General features: G+C 48.0%; 1 protein-coding gene across 1 annotated transcript in view; it reads right to left on the reverse strand.

The window, feature by feature from the left end:
- Nucleotides 1-371: 371 nt before the first annotated feature.
- The window catches only part of BAZ1B (bromodomain adjacent to zinc finger domain 1B), a 75,667-nt gene continuing 62,402 nt past the window's right edge, over nucleotides 372-13,636 (reverse strand). The window contains exons 14-19 of the mRNA XM_014609428.3: nucleotides 12,120-12,267; nucleotides 10,429-10,576; nucleotides 8,245-8,363; nucleotides 5,527-5,678; nucleotides 3,613-3,716; nucleotides 372-2,718 (exon numbers count right to left, since the gene is read on the reverse strand). Coding sequence (XP_014464914.1) covers nucleotides 2,352-2,718; nucleotides 3,613-3,716; nucleotides 5,527-5,678; nucleotides 8,245-8,363; nucleotides 10,429-10,576; nucleotides 12,120-12,267 — 1,038 coding nt within the window. The 3' untranslated portion in view covers nucleotides 372-2,351. The remainder of the gene's footprint in view (nucleotides 2,719-3,612; nucleotides 3,717-5,526; nucleotides 5,679-8,244; nucleotides 8,364-10,428; nucleotides 10,577-12,119; nucleotides 12,268-13,636) is intronic.

The raw sequence follows: 13,636 nt of genomic DNA on the forward strand, positions 1-13,636 counted from the left end.
GGAGTTAAGCCTGGAATTTGGGTGACCCACTGTAACCCCTTAACCATGAAACCATCATTATTAGTCTGGAATATAGGTCTCTCAAAAAAGGTCTAGGCACCTGGAAAGATGTATATAGTGGGAGATATTTCCCAAACTGAATTACAGTCATGTTGGACAGCTGGTAGCAGTAAGACTGGACTATTAAGTTCCGAAAAGGACAGCATCAGAGATTTGTATCAACGCTCAAGATGGATGATGTGGCTTACACTTCTTTTGACATTAGCTCCACTTATTTGTAGTATGGAGTCTCCACTCAACTCTTCCCTGTGGCAATCACGGACCCCCAACTCAGCAAAGACACATGCCACACAAGGATTCTCTACCAGTCATTTTACAAACACAAGTACATAATGTTTATTTTTAAATTTCCAAATTATTACAAGTACAGCCCTTAGCAGAAACCCCCCTCCCCCATGACAATTATCTTAAAAAAATGTACAGTTCCAAAGGTTTCACTGTGTAGGACCTGCATAAAATGTTCAATATTTATTAACAAGACAAAACAAAGCCTTCAAAGGGGGGTGCCAAGTACAAACATCAGTGCTATTTTTGGGGTAGGAAGGTAGGACTCGGGAGGGAAGAGGGGAGAAGAGGAGACTGGAGGTTCTGCTGCAATCTCACAACAGTGACCGTTAGTCCAGAACTGATCCACAACAAGTGTCTGGGGTCTGACAAGAATACAAAACAGTGGGCTGCAATTTTTGTTAGCATTTTTATTCTCAAATCTGAGCAGTTGCACCAGCTTTTTTTTTTTCCTCTTTTTTTTTTTTTTTTTTTGAGAGAGATCAGCACAGAATATCCACGTGGCTCCTTTGCTCCAAATAAAAAGATTTCTACAATAAGAAGTTCAAACCCTGATTTTGTCTGATCACAACCTGTCATGATAGGAAGAGAGAGGTGATAAAAAATGATTAAACAGAAGCCACCATCCAAAGTGGCATAACCTGCTGAGGATACATGGCAGAACAACTTCCTGTTCTCTCCAACAAGGCCCAACTTCCCCACCAGACAACCACCATTGTAGGGGTCACAGTCCTTCCACCTGCCACGTGAAAGCAGCCGAGGCAGATGGGTGGATGCTGGGGGAAGGGAAGCTGAACTAGTGGAGGCATTACTATAAAAAGGACACGAAAGCAAGTCTAGAGAACACCTCCCACCCCCTCCCAAACAAATCTCCCTGCTTAACTCCAGCTATCGATAGGAAAACAAGTGTTCGGGGGGAGAGGGGGGAGAAAGTGGAATATAAAGCAAACTAACACGTTCTCATATAAACTGTACATGTGCCAAAGCAAGACAACAGTATCTTACAAGATGTTCTTTGTACAACATCACTGCTAGAAACAAGCGACTTTTAATAACTAGAAAATGAATTTAAAAAGTTACACAGAACAAGTTCCTGCTGCTCACCCTCTTCCCACCATAGCTTTTCTATGGGACGTGTGGAATAAAACGCTCTCCGATACATCTCTGGTATTTGGGTCACCCGCTCAAAAGGGGCTACATGATTATGTGCTGTTAAAAGGTGGGCAAGGAAACCCACTGTCTTTCCTTTACCACATCCACGTGGGAGCCCCGTGCTCAGAAGAAAGGACAAGCCTTTCAGAGCATGACCTCAGGAGACCACTCCCGAGAAGAGACAGAGGAGAAAAGCAAGAGCACCTTGAAGCCAATTTGTATTATGCTGGTGAAAGCCATATTTCCATAAATGTAAGCACTTGCTTGCTCTACACAGCCCTTCATTGGGGGCTCAGAATTAACACCATATAAATATATACATACAAGAACTAACAGCCCATTGGCTTGATCACGCCCAGTCCTTCTGTGAAGCAATATGATCCCTCCCCATGCTAGATCAAGGCTGGTTTCACATCACAGGCAGCAGATGGCAGGAGGTCCCACAGTGCTCCAGCGTTGGCTGCTCAGCTGAAGGGGAGGGGAAAGCAGCTCCATTCTGAGAAAGCCACCCGTGCCCCAAAATGTAGTAGGCTTCACACTCCTCTGTCCAATGAGGCCTCGGCCAGTTCTCTCTCTTGCCCTGGTCTTTGCCCTCCCACCGTTCCTGACAGGACCATCCCATAAGAGTTGTGTGTATTTTGCTGGAAGCAGTAAGTCATCTCTGCAAACTTGAGGGATGACCAAATACTTCCAGAAGTTACAGAAAAATTAAATCTAGAACCAGTCAAAGGAAAGGCTGGATTAGTAGAGAAGTATCTGCTGCTTCCTAGCTCCCTTCAGCCAGCCACTCCTGCTGCCCAGCAGCACCACTATGCCTGCTCCAGCTCTGTCTCTCCCCTTCATCTCCCTGTCCCTCATTTCTTTCTCTTCCGCCCCCTGGAATGTTCGATGGCCTCCGGCTCACTGTCCCCCTCCTGCTCTTCCAGTCCCTGGCGTCTGGCAGACAGCTTCTTGCGTTTCCTACGGGTGTACGTGTGGCCAGGCAGGTGTTTGTGCAGCATGTCAATCAAACACTGTTCCGTCTTCTCCAGGCAGGACAATACATGGCTCCCGTTTTGATTGTAGCACTCAGCATTGGAGAACACCTGTTTGATGTCAGAGAGGAACTCCTGTACAGAGCGGTAATTGCCACAGGAGCACTTGCTCTGCATAGTCTGGAAGTCCATGGGGTTGCTGATGACCTCAAAATAATCTTCAGCTTCCTCTGTGGTCACTGGCTCCCTGCCGAGGAAGGAGTCACAAAGACAAGACAAAAAATTAGTGCCAGGCATTAGTGCTATTCAGATGCCAAAAGTACAGAAACCCAAGCCTACTAAAAACCAGCCAGCAGTACAGGCCTGCAGCTCCCAGCAACACAGCTGTACTCTGGAAGGAAGGTGGGGTGGAGGGCAGCGCAGGCAGCCTGAGTAGCGCAGCAGTAGCCAGGCCATGGTGGTAGGGTAGAGCTGTGGCCTGGCACACAAGCAACTGGAGGAGGAAGGAGCCAAGGGCAGCACACGCCCACCCCCACTCATTTGTACTCCTCTTGCTGCTGTTGGCATGGCTGGCGTGGGGGTCCCAGCAGCAGCAGGAATCAGTTTTACTGTCCTGCTCCACCATCCCATGCCGGGTCCTGCCTGCTGGGCTGAGGCGGCGGCTCCTGCCCATGCTCGTCCAGCCAGGCTGCACAAATCTGGGGGGCAGGTGACCCCCCATGAAAACCCCCACCCCACACACTCACCCAATGCCCCATACACTGGGGGGGCTGCATCCTGGGGACAGTGGGTTGGAAATAAAGGGACACCAACAGGACTGGCAGGGCCAGGGGTTGTTTTCTACTTTACTATTTACTGGGTTTGGATAGGCCATTGATGTTTACAAATGAGTCCCGGTACAAAAAAGGCTGAGTACCACTGACCTGGACTATAGCGAGCACAGGGGACACTAGTGTAAAAAACACCCACCTCCCTTTCTTTCCCTCTAAGTAGCCTGCTTCTAAACCCCAGGTCTCATAACTAGGGGGAGCTTGTAACTGTGGATTTGTGAGGGCACGAAGGTTGAGCCCTTGACTCTTCAAGTTCTTCCAGAGAGATCAGGGGACAGTACAGACATAGGAGGAAGCCCCAGGTGCCTCACCTGAAAGGCCAGCTGAAGCGGTACTTAATGAGTTTGTTGAGGATTTCCTCACACTTCTGCAGCTCAAGGTTCTGGCGACGTGACACCTTCTTTGTTTGAAGCACCTGGCCACACAAACGAAGGGAGTCATTACAAGGAGGAAAACTAGTTTGTGGTTTAAAGACTAGCCAAACAGTTTCTGAGCAGAGGAAGCTGATGTCTTAACAAAGTTTCTCTTTTCAATCCTCTCACTTACAAGTTAGTTTCTTAGTGGGTTGGGGAGAAGTGATACCACCATAAAAACTAAAGCTTAATTCTTTCAAACCCAATGATGCCCTGCAACAATCAAGAAGCAAAACCGCTCTGCTGCGGGAGCTTTGATGGTAACAGCCAAGAAATGCTGTGGCAGCTTGGGTTACAGAACACGAGCCCTGTCCAAACGCTCTGACGGGAATAGTTTACAGGCAGCCTGTCCCTTTTTCCAGGGGGCAGTGAGCTTTTTTCAAAAGAGGTTCAAAGGCAGCATGGTTGAAGCAAGAAGCCAAAGAATAAATGACAGCAAATGGAGCATGACACCCCCCCTTCCCACACCCCCTGGTGGACAGCATGCAACAGGCAAGGAGGAAGAACACAGTTGTGCGGCTGTATTAACAGGCCTGCTGCAGAGACTACTATGCCATTTTAAATACCAAACAGCAGCTGATGGCCCTGAGCTGTGCTGTACTGGAGAAACATGTAAGGTCAGCCATTTGCCTGGCGATTTGTAGCAGGCCAGTAACCACTACAGTGGGCTCTACACCTCAGCTATGGCTGGTGCTCTGGACATCTCTCTGCGCACACACTGGCATGGGGAGAGCTGGGATGTCCCCCTCCAGTGTCATTGCCAAGAAGCCAGCTTCATGTTGGAGATAGGGGCAGGGAGAAAGTAGCCAGACATCTACCAGGACCTCTTTCCTAACCTGAAGGGCTAGAGTGCACAGATGTCTGGTAAGACATTATGCCAAGGCCCCAGTTCCCTGCCCCTACTGTTTGATCAAGGCCATTTCTGCTTGTCTCTGGGGCCAGTTGGCTAAGAGCAAGCTGCTTTCTACAGAGACCAATAGAAACTGGTGCTGTTAGACCAGTGAAAGGAAAACAGAAGCTATTGGCCCTTCTTTTACACCAGCCAGGCACCCATATGCAATAGGAATTGAGCCTAAAGACCAAGCAGAACACTGCTGGGTTCAGTTCCTTACTCCAAGTGACAGAACAGAACAGCAGCACTATCAATGCTGGGCTCCAGTCAGACAGTAGACCAGCCAGATGTGCATGCGACTTGCACCATGGTGCTAGAATGCCAATAGCCCAGGAATCCCCAGTGGTGGCGTTCCCCAGGAGTCAGCAGAGTCCTACGGTTCCACCCTACCTACTACTACATGCATGTGCATACACATGTGCGTGTCCTCATGACCAGCTATCTTCAAACGCACAAGGTTTGATTCTTTAAATGTCAAGTGAAACCTAAACCAACTAAATTATGTCCTGGAGTTTGGGGAGTGACCGAAAGGACAACAACTGTCAGAAAACAGCCAAGCCCAGGGAGCGAGGGTCCTGCATTGCTGGCATTCTATCACCATCCAGGACCCCCTCTCCCCCCCACCTCGGTGCAGAGACACATGGATACTATTTAAAACCCTTTAACAAGCTGCAGGCTGCCTGCTAATCAAGGGGGACAATGTGTGAAAGCGGCTGGGGAAGGATGCCTGGCATATCTGCTCTCCGTTTGTACTGGGCCCTTAAGGATATGCTTCCTTTGTTAGCCCGACCTTGGCCCTTTGTGGATTTCACAATACAATGCAGAGCATTTCTTTGGGAAGGGGAGGGGAGGAAGTATGACACCTGTTTAGTTTATAACTCATGATTTGAGCAGCCTCTTAGGGACAATTTGGCTCTTACCAGTTCATCAACGTCTGCTCCATTAACAGGTGTGGCCCGCTGCCGGGGTCCCCTGGTGGTGTGCAGCAATTGCTTCTTCCTTTGGTGCCTGCCCTGCCTTGAAGGATACGTAGACACGCGTTGCTTGCCCCTGGCTGTCTTCCTGGGTCTCACTGAAACAATCAACCACAGGTTCATTTTGGAAGGATGTGGAAAGAAATGCACATTCTCTAAACACAGAAACAGAGCTGATGATGGACATATGTTCTGCAGCTTCTTGCTTTTCCTCCTCGCATTATAATTCAAGTACTACATCCCCCTAAGCTACTGAAAAGACTTCCCTCAGAGACACAAGAACTAAGCACCTAATTTCTGAGAACTACAAGATGCCTGGTACTGCTCTTCAGCAGTGGAGTGGAGACTATACACCACCTCTGCCCCAATCATATTGTAGCATATAAGGTCTCACAAGCACCAATAATTCACAACTGAATGATAGCTCCCGCCTCTCACAAGTCCTCCAGCCTTCCTGCATACTTAGAATCTGCCACACTCCTCACAATTCTTGTCCCGGTGAGATGTGTGGGCAAACACCCTTTTACCAGAAAAGCCATCATTTGCTGGCAAGATGTCCCTTAAGAATGACTACAGGAACCAACAGACCCCCTCCTTCAGGGAGGGATTTAGGAATATCTTGGTGCAGGTAAACCTTCATGCACTGTTAAAGCAGAAAGTTCCTCAGACCCTGGATTTCAGTGCCAAGCCCCTGTTTGGGAGGATGTGGGGAAGGCATGGAGGGATGCAAAGCACGCCTTGAAAGCATTAAAGTCAAATCTGTTGAAATACTGTGCTTTCTCTTGTTGTCCACTTGCTCCTGCCAGAGCGTGGCTGCCTGAGCGGGTGCCTTTACAAGCATTTACAAGTGGCCCACACAGCAGGATAAGCCAGTTGCTAAGTCTCCCTGAAAAGCTAACTGTGTGCACACAGGGGTGTCGAGTTACTCCAGCAGGGAGCTGCTCCATGTGCTGGAATTGGTAAACAATGGAATTTTATTCCCCAGTATTGGGGCTGGTGCATGATGTTCCAGAGAAATGCTTTTTGCCCATTTGTCAGCCTGCCTGTCACAGTTTTTAATGGAGGGGAATGCAAATGTGGTGACGAACTGTCTCCTGTCTTAGGTTTCCCCCATGACCCCTGTGTACTGGGGGTGTGTGCTGGCCTTCCTTCCAGGGCTCCTTCCACCTGGTCATGAATGCTGTTGTAGTTCACTTGTGGCCTCTAATCCAGGCCTGGCTGATAAATCATCTTGCCAGGCCCCCTGCAGGAGGAGCGTGTGTGAGGGCAGGGGCACGTCTGTACAGTGTTGCTCCTGCTTGCGTGTCAAATTTGCAGCATGTGTTAAATGTCTGACAATCCAATGCTCTATATTCAATCCCTTAGGATAATGCTACACAAGGATTAAAGAGGACTTCTCCATTAAAACAAAAAGTTTTCTACAATGACCTTTCCATGCTAATGCCCCTCAAAGCTAGGGGTTGAGTTTAATGCTTTATTTTTAGTGATGGTAAACTCTCTTTTACTATTGTTTGAAAACCCTGGCTTTGGTCCTGGCCCTGGCAGGCAAGAAGGGCTGAACAGATTCCAAGCGTGGACATGGATACTCCATAGAACAAAGAGTGACCTACATTAGAGTATCAAGGAACACCCCAGATATTAAACAAAAGGGGCAATATGCAGGGCTGAAACAGCAAGCCTGAATGCCCATAACTCTTCAGAGACCCCTGGAGAACACTGAAACATGCCCTGAGCCTGTCACTGAATTCCACCACTGGTATCAGTAGAGGGCTTTGGTCAGTGATGTTTTAACTGAAAGCAAATGGTATCTGCTTGCATTTCAAAGAGCTCTTCAAATTGCATGCTTTCTGATGAAACCTGGTGCAACAATGTCAAATCCCCCACCAAATGAGCAAGGTGAATTGTGGGGGAAAAGCTGGGCTGTGTTTGAGAAAGAAAAAACAAATCATTTAATGAGTCTGCAGAGGGCCATTTTGAAGCCCACTCAGTTGCCCAGGAAAGAGCCCAGGCATATCTCAAGTTAACTTAGGCTATGCAGTGAGGGACACGGCAGTGAGCTGCACCCCAAATGGTAAATATTCTCTAGGGACTGGCAAATGAAGGCAAATTACAGGCCTATGAAAGCCACCCCTATCCCAGAAAAGATATCCTAGCCCTGCATTTTGGGAGAGGGGTGGAGAAAGGAGGCCTGCAGTTCATCCTCTGGGTTCGTTATTGTAACTCTGTCCCATTTCAAATGGAAAAACCTTTTCATAGTTTAGTCACCTGTATTCAAAATCTTATTTTTTGCTAGCCCTTCCCCTGTTGCAGGCCCTGCTGATGGCTTAGAAGCAATTTTAATGGCTTCAGCTGTGCCCAAAGGAGTGTGGATGGCAATGGCATGCCTGAATGCCCCCACTCCTTTGAGCTGATGTATGATTTAAATGGGTGCCTGTACTGTCTCTATTACAGAACAGCAAGAAGCACAAAGAGAGGTAGTTCCAAAATCTGCATATATAAACCTCATGAGTGCAGCTTTATCTGAAGTTTTGTCCCTCATATACCAAATCTTGAAGATAAGCTTCCACACTTAGGACAAGAGCCTCAGCTTGGACAGACCTCTGTGTGGAGAAAGAAAGGGTTCTACTGTGATCTGCTGCATCTTTACCATGTAGACAGACTTACATTTCAGTCCAGCAACCTCATAATCTTCCTCCTCCTCCTCCTCTTCCTCCACATCTTGCTCATCAGAACCTTCCTCACCTTCTTCACTCTCCTCTTCAGCAGAATCTTCTGCATAATTCCTACAGGCAAAACAGTTCAACATCAGATACTCTGGGCAAAAAAAAAACCCAAAGCCTGCATTGCCTAGACCCTGAGAGTTTGTTAATACACCCAGACTTTCTGAACACCACAGTCTAAAACAAACACTTATTTTCACATTGCTTTGTGATAGAGCAATCTGTTCTTTTTCAAAGAGGGTATAAAATTATAGTTAGGGCTGAGAAGGCATTTCGAGTCTCCTGCGATTTCCCAGGCTATGGCTTTGAAACTTCACCATTTGGGCTGAATTCTGTCAACCCCAACAGCTGAACCCTTATACGGCAAAATGCAGCTTTTGTTGTTCCATAGTCGTCGCAGGCACGTGCAACTGAAATGAGTTTAACACTTCTCATTTGCTGCTGCTGGTCCTTGAGGTGGACAAGTGCTTTATGTTGAGGAAATATGTACACATTTTATGCAGGTAAAATACTGCTGTTGCATAAGAATATCAGAAATAGTTACAATCTGCTCATTCTACCCGAGATGGCCTTATCAGTCTTTCTAAACACCTGGCCAGACATCCTTTCTTCAAATCTCTCTCAATTCGTTGGGATACAGGATGTAATAGGGAATGAAATTTCAAGAAGTAATTGGGTGAGAAGGATGAGGGCACTGAATAGCCAGGCTCTCAGATCAAAGAAGCTACAATTAAAAAAAGCATCTTACAAAGTTTTTGGGAGAAGACTGTTGTTGCAGCCCCTTCCCACTCCCTCCCACTGTGGCACCACTTTCACATGTTCTATAGGGAGCCCTGTTCATGTAACATGTTGATTCCAGCCACAAACAAACACTACATTGATGCCTTTATGGCATCTGACAGACTTGGTGGCTGTGGGAGCTACAATTTTAAATGTTCTGAATGGTACAAGTAAAATCCAAAACATTCATTAAATGGATAAAAGATTTCAGTTTTTGCAACATTGGAAGAGCTGGAAGTTTTTTCCAAGACCAGTGTTTTTTCTCCTGTTCCAGGTGGGAATAATAAAGTAGAAAATAGATAAGACAGGTGTTACTCCACCTGATGGCTCTCATCCAGCAACCCAGCAGCTTGCAGATGACTCTGCCACATCAAAGTAACTGTGATCTTAGACTAGAACAGCTGTGTTAAAGCCCTGCCCTTTCAGAACAAGCCTGATAAACTCCTTTTAGGCAGTGCCCAAAGAGTAATTAATACTTTTAGGGCCATATACCACCTGCAGGCAAGTCTAATATACTTACTGTTGCATCACCACCCTGAAAGGGAGGATGTCTAAATATTCATGCTCCTGGCATAAGTGTGAATGCTAGAAATGGCCATGATTAGAAGATGACATACTCCCATGATGGTGGAGTAAAATCCATTTTAAGTGCCCTTAATACCCAGCCCCCAGTTCCTAACAAGACTGGAATCAAACACTGTTCTATGCAGGGTCCAGCAGCTGCATCTGGAGTCCAATGGCTGATAGACGTTGCTTGGTAGAGCTTAGATTCCTCCCAAATGACATTTGCTACAGTACAAGCCCCCAGAGGATTGTTGCCATAGCTTCCAAGGTAAGCAATAAGGTGCTGCTGGTTAGGAGGCTTTACATACATCTACGAGAAATTTTACTCAACCTTTTCTGTTTAGTAAGAGAATGCAGATTAAATGTCCCAGATTGGCTGCTAGTCCAGTAAAAAGGGAAATGCTGGTAACTCGTCTCCAGTGGAAGGCAGCAAGGACTGTATTTAGTGCCAAATGATTTTCACCACTTTAACAGCAGCCCTTTCTTACTGCAGAGAGCCTGTCTTTTTTTTTTTTTTTACTGCCACAGTGAAGTTATTTATTTAATCCCCTCAAAGTATCACGGGTCAGTACAACACAGGTGCTCTAATGTAAGAGCAACCTGAAAAAATTGCTCTCCTATTGTTCAAGTGCCATCAGGTAATCTGGGTATTCCACTCCTCTAAAAGCAGTTACTGATTAAGGGCGCTTTGGTCTCTTCATGAAAAGAGGCCCCAGTTCTTAGGGCCTCTTTACAATTCTGCTCCAGCTATAGCACTCAAACAAAAAAAAGGAGGGTCTCTCACCTGCCCCGAGAGCTGCGCCTGGCAGTAGAGGGCTGGCACGCTGGGCACTGCCACTCGCCATCTGGTATCTCATAGAGTGCCGGTCTCAGGCAAAACAGGTGGAAGGCTTTATTGCATTCATCACATAGGATCAGCTTGTCGTCTTCACCTAGGAAAAGAGAGCCCATGCATGAAGGTCAGTACCACAGTCCCGGTCACCTGCAGCTGCAGTAACTACCATAAGGACAGAGATGGAGACAAAGGTAGAAGGTGACAATGCGCCCTCACAACATTGCCATCGTATCACAGTTCTGCTACTTCAGTGCAAACATCAATATTTAGGACACAAGGAGTTTCCTGCCTGCTGGAACTCAGCTTCACTCAGCTTGGGCACCTTCTGCCAGAGAAGGACCAAGGAGCTTTTCCATTGCCTTGGGAGATCCCTTGCAATGAAGGAAAGCACTGTAGCTGTTCAACAGGTCATCTCATCTAGTTACCTCTCATCCCTGCTATCATGCCAAGTAAGCCTCCTCTTAACTTAGTCCTCAAAGCCAGGCGTGTGCGTGCAAAGACCATGAGCACAGCCCTCTGGCAAATAAGAAAAAGCACAAAGTTTGTCCAGAAAAAAAAGCTCTCCCTGTTCCCGCTTCCTGCTCACGTCTCGGGAGCTCAGCTTGTTTGGTACACAGATGCCGACTGAGACAAGAGGTATGTTGAGATAGTACATGCTATCAAACTTCTCTCAGGGAGGTGAGAGGAGGGTGGCTACTGGTCTTCCACCCATTGTGGAGGGGTGACTCCTGGTGGTAGGTAATCCCTCCCCTTCCCCACAAACTAGAGACCACCCCGGGTACAGATCTTCCGCTATATGCAAGGTGGACACTAGTGGCCCTGGTTGATTTCCTCCCCAACCCTGTTAAAAGTAGTAGCAGAGGGCACATTGCATCACCTCTTTTGCACTCTCATGTGAAAAACAGCAGCAAGGAGATGCCTTCTCCCAGCTCTTCCACCCCACTACAGCAGACAGGACAGGCATAAATAGTCTTACTCGGCATAATCCCACTTTGCTCTCTCCCCTTCAGTCACAAAGGAGCATTAACCTCTCCAGCCCTCTTCTTCCTTCCCTACACAAGAGATAGGCTTAACTCCCAAGTTTCACAGACCCAGGGAAAATTCCAACTCAGAAATGTGCTTGATATGAATAAAGGCAAAGAATCATTTTCAGACAGTCTCCTTTGAACAGATGGAAGGACACTAATATGTATAAGGGCTTCTAGCATGCAATAGCTTCACTACTACTGCAACCTAAAGTTGCTGCACAGAGGATATAGGAATATGACAAGCTACTCCAATCACTAACATTTTGGTGAATTCTTGCTGGTGTTTGTGCTAAATCCCAGGTTTTGTAGGATAGCACTAAGTCCACACAAAACTCTGCCCAGGAGGGTTAATTATTATGAAAGAGGCATTTGCGTGTCAAGGGTTTGTGTCCTGGAGAGCTCCTCTTTTGAACTTCCCACGTACAGCTCCTAAACCAACCCTAAAAGAAGAGTCTTAAATGCTCTTGGGAGCATTTCAGTGTTTGTGCTCTGATATTCAGAATTAAAGCACAGTCAGCTGCAGCACTTGATGATTAAAGCGCTGTCCTTCTGCATAAGCAGAGACAGCAGAACTTCCAACTACTAGGCATGATATGGGGTTGGGATACTCACCTTTCTTGCGACACACTTTGCATCTGGCGTTCTCTGCAGACATATCCCACTTGATACAGGCATCCAGCATCCCAAGCAGCACGTGCATACGGGAGAAGGTCTGAGCCTCACGGATGGCTGCCTTCCACTTCTCCACGGCTGATGCAACCTAAAGACAGAGCTATCATTTACAAACAAAGTACAAGACATGACCTACTATTGTCTGAAGGCTTTTTAAGTCCCTTCATTGGAACCCGAATAGCTGTAATTCAACTATTGTATATTTTTTCCTTTTCACACAATCTCACGAGCCTTATTTGAGATTTACTCTTACCAGCCTCACTGATCCCAGCATCTAATTTGGAGCACTATAGTCTTTTTACATTTCATGACCTATGCAAACTCCACTACCTTCTTTACCCTAAACGTTTAACACACAATACTTGTCACTCTAACAAAATAAAGGACATAGCACAGGGGCGGGCAAAATATGGCCTGTAGGCATATTTCCAAGCAGCAGCGGCTCCTTCTGGCTGCCTCTGCCAGACCCAGCCACGCTGCCCAGGCACCCCGTCCTGTCCGCCCTGCACCCACCACCGAGGGTGGGACACACGCAGGCAGGGCAGGGCGCGTGGCTGGGACAACACCACAGGCCAGCAGGGTGCAGTATCCAGGAGCAGGGCTGGGAAGACCTTGGGGCAGTGACAATGTGGGGGTACGGCCAGGACCAGGGCAGAGCCACTATCTCCTGCCTACACGGCCCTGTGACAGGCATGGGTTCTACAGGCGGGGGCATGCAGGAAGCAGATCGTGGCTCCATCCTGATACCAGCCATGTACTATCACCACCCCAAAATCCTGGTGTTAGATGCACCTTCCTGCCCGGCCACACACCTTGCCCACATGGCTCCCAGCTGGTCTCCATGGAGACCCCAGGATCAGGAGGCCGTGACAGTGCAGGGCTGGGGCAGAGTCCTGATTCTGTAGGCAGGGACATGCAGAGAGCACATCACAACTCTGCCCCAGCCCCATGCTGTTACTGCCGCAAGATCCTGGAGTCTCCCTGGCCTTGCCCACCCATCTCGCTTTCAGATGCTGTTCCCCACTGGACTGCAGCCCCATCCCAACCCCTGGCCATGCACCCGCCATTCCCCGCTGGACTGTGGTCCTATCCCAACCACCTGGCCAGGCACCCTGCCTTCATGGCTCCTGCCCCTGGTAATGGGTGCAGGGCAGTCAGGCTGGGGTACCCTGGGGGGGGGGGGGTGTCAAGTCTGGCAGCAGCAGTCAGAAGGAGCTGCTACTGCCGGGGCTGCAGGGAAACAGAGTCTGGCCACGGGCTAAAACCAGCATTTTGCCCATCTCTAACAGCAGCACCCTTAAGTGTAGGATGAAGGTTACAAGGCAGCTAGGCCGGCTCGGTTCTGGTCGTGGCTGCCTCGGACAGTCTGTGCTGCCCTCCAGTGGACACTTGTGAGCTACTCAAAACTCAAGTCCGTCAGTCAGATCCAGAGAGTTTGCCTTCAACACCGTTTAGTT

The sequence above is a fragment of the Alligator mississippiensis genome, chromosome 14 (genome assembly GCF_030867095.1).
Source record: "Alligator mississippiensis isolate rAllMis1 chromosome 14, rAllMis1, whole genome shotgun sequence".
Classification (NCBI taxonomy): Eukaryota; Metazoa; Chordata; order Crocodylia; family Alligatoridae; genus Alligator; species Alligator mississippiensis.